Source organism: Mastomys coucha, unplaced genomic scaffold (assembly GCF_008632895.1).
Source record: "Mastomys coucha isolate ucsf_1 unplaced genomic scaffold, UCSF_Mcou_1 pScaffold22, whole genome shotgun sequence".
Lineage (NCBI taxonomy): Eukaryota > Metazoa > Chordata > Mammalia > Rodentia > Muridae > Mastomys > Mastomys coucha.
The window spans coordinates 78,773,904-78,784,608 of NW_022196905.1; the positions used below are offsets into that span (position 1 = coordinate 78,773,904).

At 35.3% G+C, this 10,705-nt stretch overlaps 1 protein-coding gene across 1 annotated transcript in view; it reads right to left on the bottom strand.

The window, feature by feature from the left end:
- The window catches only part of LOC116070569 (transmembrane protease serine 11C), a 62,993-nt gene that overhangs the window by 35,962 nt on the left and 16,326 nt on the right, over positions 1-10,705 (bottom strand). Inside the window, exon 3 of the mRNA XM_031342001.1 lies at positions 5,275-5,393. Within this exon, the coding sequence (XP_031197861.1) occupies positions 5,275-5,393 (119 nt within the window). The remainder of the gene's footprint in view (positions 1-5,274; positions 5,394-10,705) is intronic.

The window sequence follows — 10,705 nt, forward strand, 5'->3', positions numbered from 1 at the left end:
TTTTTCTTTTTTGTCTCATAATGCTTTGTTTGCACATGCCTGTGTCCCAGGCTGACTTTGAACTCTGGAATTTTCCTGTCTTTGTATCTACCTGCTTTTTTATCTTTCTGATGAGCTGGCTCATTAAAGCAGCTGCCATTTTTCTTTAGATTCATAACGCCCCTCAGAATTCATATTGCATCCTTATATTTTAAGAAATTATATATAGATTTGAACCCATGTTCTTAGAGTTCTTTTCTATAGCCTTAAGGGCTGTCCTGAAGGTCCCAGAGTTTACCATTTTGCTGAGACATTAGCCACATCTTCACCTCCTCGACTCATGGTATCTCTGATTATCACACAGTCATTAATGTTAACAAGGAGGACATTCCTTAAAGGATAAACCTAAAATATGTACATTATTATACAAACAAGCCTTTTGCCAATGGCAGCCATCAACAGTCGTGGAGGCCCACATCCTTGGGCCCTGTCCCAGAGGCAGGAACCATGTCAAGGCCATGCTGAACCTGGCATATAATGCCACTTTATTCCTCTTTTCCTGTATGTCCCTGTGTTCCTGTCTCTGTAGACCAGAGGAGGATGTCAGATCCTGGATCTACCTGGGGTGGGTGCTGGGAACTGAACCTCTGCTCTCCGCAGGGACAAGTTTTCTTTCCCATTAAGTCACCTCTCCAGCTTTTCTAATAAGACTTGTATATTTTGTATTTTTATTGTTCATTTCTATGACTTCAAGCAGGCCTAGGCTACAGTGTGAGAGCTTGTCCCAAAAATACTTAAGCCAAATCAAAGATAGACACTCCCCCTTGTAAAAAACAGAATCAAAGACTTAAATGTGTAGGGGGATTCTAAAGCAGTGAGGCTGGAGTGGGTGAGTGGGTGGAGGAGCACCCTTTACAGACAGAGTGGGAGGATGGGCTGGGGGTTTGTGGAGGGGAAACCATGAAGGAGGAATATCATTTGAAATGTAAATGAATAAAATGATTAATTTTTTAAAAGTACAATAGGAATTTATGAAAGCCCAAATGTAAATTGGGCTTAATCACTGAGCCATCTCTGCAGAAATACTATATTCTTTTCTCAAGGATTTCTCTGTTTTTAAAAACCAAGTTTTAGTATAATATTTTTATGATTATTTTCCTATAAAATTTCTCCCATTCCTATCACTCACAAAATATAGAAAGTACTTTATTGGTCTTGCCACATTACAAAGGATTGCAAGATAATACATAGCTAAGTGAGAAATTCTGTAGAAGTCATGCAGAGAAGACATAATCTGGTAGTTTGGCATTCCCAACGTGAATTGAAAGTGATGCTATTTTCTCTAGTTTGCTTTACAATGATTCTTGAAGATGAAGGTGTCCTGAGCATTTAGGATGAGTTTCTTATATCTGTATTTTCCAGTTGTAAGGCAGAGTCCTAGCATGGTAGCAACTTTTAACGTTGCCTTCTGTGACAGTTAGCTTTATTAATTTGACATAACCTAGAATCACTTGGGAAGAATAGTCTTAATAAGGTGTCTATACTGAGTTGGCCTGTGGGCATATGATGGTTTTGATCTAGTTGGTTGATCTGAGAGGACCTATTCCATAGAGGGAGGCATTATTTTATAGGAGCAGTGATCCTGAGATGTGTGGGAGTGGGGACATCAAGTTTAGCAAGACAAACCAATGACATGCAAGCAGCCATTTCTTTATGCTCTTGACTGAGGATGTGATGTGATTGGCTGCTTCTGGCTTCTGTCAGTGTGACTTACCACAATTATAGACTGTGACCTGGAACTGTAAATGAAAATGAACCCTTTTGTCTTCAAATTGCTCTTGGTCATGACTTCTTGTCACAGAAAAACTTAAACCCCTTGAAAAATAAATAGTAATGCCATGTTTGTTGCATTCTTGATACGTTTTGAATGATCTCAGTTCCATTATGGCTAGAATCTCAATTCAGAATGGTTTACATTTAGTGTATCAGGAATATATTATTTTTTAAAATAGACATAGAGTAATATCTGAATTTCAGATTCTTGAAGCTTAAACTTTATTCTGCTACCCTTTGAAGGACAGGGAATTGAATGAATGCTAATAGAATTTTTACCTAAATTGTAACATTTGTTAACTTATATTAAATGGAACTGATCATTATTATTTATTTTATTATGTTATTTAAAAATGACATGTTTTAAAATTTTATGAACCCCATACAGAACCTGTCATTTGTGGGCTGCCTCAAACAGAGGCATATCTCTAAAGGGGCATATGTTCCTGGCATGTTTTGGGTATCTTAGGGAAAATGTTACCTGATGAATGCCCTGGTTGTATGGATAACTAATATGTGCCTAACTTTTTGGATACTGCATTAAATGGTTTAATGTATAAGGTTGGCTGACTGCTTTATATGGATGTTTTGAGCACTTATAAATCTTTAGCATTTATGTGGAACAATATTGCATTTTGTTAAACACATTGGGTGACTTACTTGGTCACCCTCTTACAATTTGAAGTGTGCTCAAAATTTGTTAGCACTTTGGTGGTCTCTAAATATAGGACTCCACACCCCCCATCACAAAATTTTCACTTTGGGCAACTTAATCTCTTAGTATCTCATTTTTAATATAATATAGGGACATTCTGAGGATTAAATATTGATAAATATGTACTTACACTGAAAATTAATAAACCTAATTATATTACCAAGATATTGTCCCATTGTTAGTTGTTCTTAGAATTTTTTTCACTTAGGTATCAAACTTGGATATCATACCTGCTAAAAGAGCTTAAAATAGCAGGAAGGCTCAGAGATTTCTTGAACTGTTTTTTAGAAAGTCATATAAAATATGAACTGTGAGAATGTTCTGTATCAAGACTTTTCTTCCATAGTTTATACCATAGCAGCATTTCTCTTGAATATATATGAATATATACATATATATAAACTTATATAATACACACATATATAATACATATGTTATGTGTTATGTTATTTGTCATTTATCATATGTCATATACCACACACATCATGTTATATATCATATGACATAAAATATATATTATATATAAACTTGTATATTATATATCTTTATAATGAATCGTTGAAATGATTACATAGTGGTAATCAGCATAAGAGAGTCTATAGGAATTATTGTAGTGAGTGCAAGATTTTTCTGATTTATTACTCCATAGTACATGTTATTATTAGAGTATTGTGGTTATTAATGTTGTATATATGGTAGTAGTATATAGTAATGCATGAAGCATTATTATATTCAATGAAAACAGAAAGAAAGGCAAGTATAAAGGCATTGTAAAACATATATTTAGTATAGGTTGTTTTCAAACAGCTGTGTTGAAAGCTAGGAATGGAGTTGTTTAAGCCTAAAGCAAGAGATCATGCTTAATAGGCAAGGATGGCAAGATCATTAGTTATACCAGTTGTTCTAGAACACTGGTTTTCAACCTTGGGCCATGACCCCTTGGTGGGGAATCAAATAACCCTTTCACAAGGGTTGCAAATCAGGTCTCCTGCATATCAGATACTTACATTAACATTCACAACACTAGTAAAATTACAGTTATGAAGTAGCAACAAAAAGAGCTTATGCTTAGGGGTCACTTACAACATGAGGAACTCTATTAAAGAGTCATAGCATTAGGAAGTTTGAGAGCCATGGTTCTGGAGTAAACAGTGGCTACTTGAGTTGAAGGAATTAGTCTGAAGTTAGAGCTTGTCTTGGGATAATTGTTTAAAAACTCAATATTGGCATGGATGCTGTAAAAGTAAGCCTGATTTAAACCTATACCTTCCACCATGGTTGGACCAAGAACCTCTGAGTAGATAGATCATAAATCCTAGGAGAGGACCTCCTACTATTATGCTGCTAAGTGGATATAATATTAAACCAACTCTTAATGACTATACCCATATTAATGATTATACCCATAGATTAAGGCTATCTGTTTTAAAGAATGACAAAATAACAGGACTTTGGGCTCTATCACAGTTCGTCCCCTGTAATGTCTGCATTACCTTATTCTGTTGGCATTTGTGATCTACTGTCCATGTAAAGAAGCAGAGGTGAAGAGAATTACAGAGCTCAAGTCATAGAGCTAGTGAAGCAGTAAATTTGGGATTGGATAAAGGCCTTGAGTTGATTTCTTTCATTTTTTATATTTTATTATTTTAATAAGTAGTATTCACTATATAAAATGATTGCCTTTATTATATTTTCATATAGACATATATGCATATATATATGTATATATATATTTGTTTATTTTGCTCTATTCTCCGTTTATTTTCTTATCCTCGTCCTACCCATCCACTGGTACCCTGACTTTTTCCAAATTGACTCATTTTTTTTAATGTCCTACAGATATATACTTAAAGTATGGGCTCCACATGTGAATGAAATAAACAGTATTTGTCTCTCTGAGTCTAGATTATTTCACTGAAGACTTTTTATTATCTACTGTACTATATTGCTTTGTTTCCTTTTTGTCATAAAACAAAAAGGTTCAGTTTTTGCCTCTATTTTCCAGTTTTTTCCATGATGATAACAACACACCAGGACTTTCAGGGGCTCTAGCTTATTAAAACCTTGTACAAAGTGGGATGCTTTGGAAGGACTATGCATTTTCACCAGAGTGAACCCTCCAGTGTCCTAGCAGGAGATTTTTGGAGAAACGGTGACTGAATGATGTCATCCGGTAGATGAGTGACATTATCCCTGCCCCTGACACTATCAGTATGGTTAATTAAATTACTTGAGTTAATTATAGTAGTTTCTGTGATAAGCACACTGGCTAAGCACACTTGGTCTCCTTGTTGACTCTTTAACCCGGTACATATGAGCATGAAGTCAATTTTGAAGCTGATGTTTTACAACCCTTTCCTCTACAATGAGGGCTTACAAAGTGAACTTTATTTTGGTCATACTATCTTTCAGACTGGCAAGGTTTCTTCCTCAAGAGATTGGTTAATTTTTGAATGAGAGGGTGCATGGTCTTAGTTGTGCATCTTAGTTATCAAACATATGTTATTCATGTAATTGATGAATTCATTAGAAATATCGACTCTTTTACATGTCATTTTTCTTAGCATTTCTTAAAATGTGTCCCTTTGCATATTTCCCTGTTCATGTTTTTAGAAGACTGTCTGAAATGGCTGACTTGTATAATCTAGAACTAAGGTTCTGGTTAGAAACTGTTTTGAACTTGGAAGGTGACTGCTAGTCTTAACACTTTTAGAAATGCATAGAAGAAAAAAAAACCTTCTACTTACCAAAGACACTATCTTTTTATTTAGGTCCATGTATTCCTGAGAATATGGCTTTGCAAATTTGCTGTCATAGTCAATGTTGTTAACCTTAAAGCTGACATGGTAGTAGAAATTTTCTTTCCCTGAGGAGAGAATAGTAACATAGTTTTCACCATTGTACACAACCAGTTCAATTCTGAGAAGTCACATGCTCATAAAATGTTGGGTTACATGATATCTATAAGTCTTGATGTCCAGTGATTGTGGAAATTGCTCAGGTAGAGGAATGTTAAATTATAACCTTTCACTAAAAATATGCTCAAGGTTTTTTAATGTAAAATTTTAATGTGCTACTTTTCAAGTTTGGGCAACATGTTATGAAACAAAATTACATTAAAATATAGTAATTATCTTGGTCTTTGTGATTGCTATGCATTACATTTTGAAAAAAATCAGTCAAATCATAGGATTTCTTACTCATAGAAATGTAAAAAAATTAAAATGCATAGTGGAGAAAATGAGGAGAGACATGTTTTGAAAGCTCTGCACAATAAGTAAGCTGAACAAAGAAATGAAGTGTGTGATGAACAAAGAAATGAAGTGTGTGATGTTGGACAAGCATGGAATGAGATAGGCCAGGAGCGAGGCTGGCCAGAACTGCTCAAAGTCCTCTAGCAGAGAAATGAAAGCCCCTCTTCTCAAGTGTTGAGGTTTATTTGTGTGCCTCCAGTCTATTAAAGGAAAGAGTCCAGAGGGAGGGAGAGGGAGGAAGAGAGCTAGAAATAATGGTAAAATAAACAGTGAAAGAAGTAAAAATATTTGGTAGTGTTTTGAGAAAATTCTTCGTGCCAGTGTTTGCAATTAATCATTTGGTGTAGTTTGCCATGCCTTTCACAATAACTGGAGACATACAAAGTAAAATAAAATAGTACTTTGCATGTGGTGTGTGTGTGAGCACATGCGTGTGCTGTACGCGTTTGTGTTTGTATATGTGTGGAGGCCATAGGCTGATGTTGGCTCTACCTGTTTCTGCTCTCCAGCATCAGAGTTAGAAGTGTGCATTGTTAGGAATAGCTTTTTATGTGAGTCTTCCTGGGGACCATGACTCGAGCCTCCATGCTTAGACAGCTAACATTTTATCCATTAAGCCCTCTCCATAACTCACTCTTTTGTTTTTAGATTAAGCTAAAAAGATAACAATCAATCAGTCAGTCAGTCAGTCAGTCAACCCAGATGTTTTTGTAGGCTATCCATGGAATGGAAGTCTGAACATGTTTTTAGAGGACAATTTGGTAATGCCACCAAAACCTTGTAATCTATTTTCAGAATTCATTCTGACTCCTCCTTTCAGCTCTATTCTCCACAGAAATATGTACATAAAAAGATACTATTTAAAACAATGTTAAAAAGTTAGACAAACCTAAGGGCAAAACATTAACAAAATAAGCTGCTTATACATATATAAAATTTGTAATAGAATATTATGTCATCACTCCAATCATATTTGAGAAAAATAATTAATAAAGTATACATGAAAATAAATGAAAGAAGTTCAAAAAGAAGTAGGCTAGGATATTACATTGTTTTATGTGTATGAGTGCTCTGCCTGCATGGTCTGTGCACCAAGTGCATGCCTATTGCTCATAGAGATCAAAAAGGACAATTGGATCCCCTGGAACTGAAGTTATGGACTTGGTAGATACCATAAGGGTGCTGGGAATTTAGTCCAGGTCCTCTGTAAGAATAAGAGCTTTCCACCACTGAATTATCTCTCTACCACAGTTTCTAGTTTTCAAATGTTTGTCTATAGATCTTATTTGTATCAATGAATCTTACATCAATTAGAAAAATAATTTGAAGAAAATTTTAGTTCTCTCTGTGTGTGTGTGTGTTTGTGTGTGTGTTTGTATGTGTGTGTGTGACTGTGGCAGTGTGTGCCACATGTGGTGGTCAGACCTAACTTGAGGGAGGCACCCCTCTCTTTCCACCATGTGAGCCTTGGAAATTGAACTTAGATACTCAGCTTGGCAGTAAGTGCCCTCACCCATGGATCATCTTGCTGATTCAGACAATTAATAATAAAGGAAAAACTTTCTCTGTAATTACTTGTCTTAGCTACTGACTTTATAATATTTTTGACATCTGTGTTTAAACATTATATATACTATTTGCTTGTCATAGGCTTTTTTTTCAGAATAATTCCAGAGAAATGTATTTTTCCATTTTATATTGATTTGCACAAGTACTACACAACTTATCTTCAGAAATATCAAGTATCTTTATCCTTGTGAATCTAGGCACTACAGAATAGAGCCCTTTGTAGCTCCTTATTTTATTAGATCACTGAGTACTGACTCAAAAAGAGTAGAAGTAAATTGAATGTTTTCATTTGCAATTATAGGAACAAACAGAGAATCATAATAATATAATATAGATAATGAGCAGAAAAAGTCAGGGCATTAGATCTGTTTTAGGAATTAATTTTACTCCCAAAAGAATAATTAATACAATTAATCAAGGTCATATGATTATTAAGAATCAAAGCTTAGAAGGAAGCTTCACTACCAGGCACTCTAACACTCCCAGGATCAGAGGTGAGGAGCACACAACATCTGTCCCAACACCAGGAGTAACTGGGACCAGCAGGACCAGGCACACAGGAACTCCGCCAGCCCAGTGGCTCAGGTTCTTTCTGGTCCCACAACACCCAGAGGAAGCTCCATTTCTAGGAGCTCTAACAAGTCCAGGGTCACCAGAGTAACTGGGAACTCTGCCAGCGCAGTGGCTCGGGTTGCTTCTGGTCTGTCTGTGCCGGCCAGTGCCCTGAGCAGAACTTGGGCGCAAACTCTGCAGTCATTCCCAAAACACCAGAGGAAGTTCCACTCCAAGGTGCTCTAACAAGTCCAGGGTCACAGGATCACAGAGACAGCTTCACTCTGAGGAGTTCTGATACAATCAGGATCACAGGAAGGACAGGCTCTAGTCAGATTTAGCAAGGGCAGGTAGCACTAGAGATAACCTGATGATGCGGAGCAAGCATAAGAATATAGGCAACACAAACCAAGGTTACTTGGCATCATCAGAACTCAATACTCCCACCATTGCAAGTACTGGACACACCATCACACCGGAAGAGCAAGATTCAGATATAAAATCGCTTCTCATGGTGATGATATAGGACTTTAAGAAAGACATAAATAGCACCTCAAAGAAATATAAGAGAACACAGGTAAACAGCTAGAATCCTTTCAAGAGGAAACACAAAAATGTTTTAAAGAACTACAGGAAAACACAATCAAACAGGTGAAGGAAATGAGCAAAACCATCCAGAATCTAAAAATAGAAATAGAAACAATAAAGAAATCAGAAAGAGAAGCAACCCTGGAGATACAAAGCCTAGGAAAGAAACCAGGAGTCATAGACGGAGGCATCGCCAACAGAATACAAGAGATAGAAGAGAGAATCTCAGGAGCAGAAGACACCATAGAAAACATTGACACAACAGTCAAAGAAAATGCAAAAAGCAAAAAGCTCCTAACCCAAAACATCCAGGAAATCCAGGATGCAAATGAGAAGACCAAACCTAAGGATAATAGGTATAGAAGAGAGTGAAGACTCCCAAGGTAATGGACCAGTAAATATCTTCAACAAAATTATAGAAGAAAACTTCCCTAACCTAAAGAAAGAGATGCCCATGAACATACAAGAAGCCTACAGAACTCCAAATAGACTGGACCAGAAAAGAAATTCCTCCTGTCACATAATAATAAAAACACCAAATGCACTAAACAAAGAAAGAATTTTAAAAGCAGTAAGGGGAAAAGGTCAAGTAGCATATAAAGGCAGGCCTATCAGAATTACACCAGACTTCTCACCAGAGACTATGAAAGCTAGAAGATCCTGGGCAGATGTCATACAGACCTTACAAGAATACAAATGCCAGCCAATACACAGCAAAACTCTCAATTACCATAGATGGAGAAAACAAGATATTTCATGACAAAACAAAATTTACACAATATCTTTCCACAAATCCAGCCCTACAAAGAATAATAGATGGAAAACATCAACATAAGGAGCAAAACTACACCCTAGAAGAAGCAAGAAAGCAATCTTTCAACAAATCCACACAAACCTAATTCTATCTCTTACAACAACAATGACAGGAAGTGACAATTACTTTTTCTTAATATATTAATATGAAAATTAACTTATCCTAATTGATTGAAATCCAAAAATATGAGGAAGTAGAAATTTATTGACTGTCATTCAATGGTCTCTCTAATTTGGGAATTGGAGAAATAGGTCCAATATTATACAATCCATGTACACTTTCAGCTTGTTTGTTTGTGACAATGTCTTGCTGTGTACAACATAAGGGTCTTAAAATATTGCTTCTCCTATCTCAGCCTCTCTATTAGTAGTATTGTTCCTTTCATGTCTTTACATTATACTATGGTTTTTAGAGCAGCTTACATATTTTAAAAGTATTTATATACCCCAAAGAAATGTAGACAATTAAATTGAGAAGTGGTTTGTAAGAGAACAACAAATAAGACTGAATGCTTTGCTTGACGTTTGTAACTCTTGTATCCAGTTACCACAATAAGAGCCAAGATTTGAAGCTCTACTAAATATAAAACAAACAAATAGACAATAGACAAAAACACTTTATATATTTATGTTCATTTAAGAAAATATTAGTAGTGATGCATTATTTTGAAATATACAGTTAATATGTTTGGAGTTATTTAAAATTTATATTGAGAAAAACATATTTTCAGTATTGCCGTAGACAAGCATCTACATAAGACTGTTAAATTGATTATCATTTTATATCAAACAACTTTTATAACACTCATTTTTATTGTTATAATATTTTATAAATTTTAAAGAATATGACAAAAAAGGTATTGTAGGTATTGAAGAGGGTCTTTGGGAGGAGTTGGGGTACAAAAGGAAAACAAGAATGTGATTTAATTCTATTTACTTAAAATATGTTTTTAAATGTTAACAAATTCAGATTGAAATCATGTAAATAATGCAATAAAACAAACAAACAAAAGAATCAAAGCTTAAGGAAAACTATGAACCTCACCAATTCTCTTCTTTACATTGAAAAATTATTTGAGATGACCTATAATTATTTTCAAAGAAATGGATATTTAGTCTGACTGCTTAGATAAGTGTCATAAAGAAAATCTTGTTTTCATTTTTAATTTGCATGGACTTTTGGCCCAGCTCATTTATATGTGGGTTTATAATTAAAGCATAAACACTATACATGCCTAGTTTTATGCATAGCTTAACAGCAGAATGTCATATATGTGACCTTTTCTGGCTGAATTAGTTTTAGAAGTTGAGCTATTTTGAATGTCCTCAGCTTGGGCCTCAGCTTCTGGTGTCTCCTTTCATACTCGTTGCTTCCAACTCGGCTCTCTTTTTTTTTTTTTTT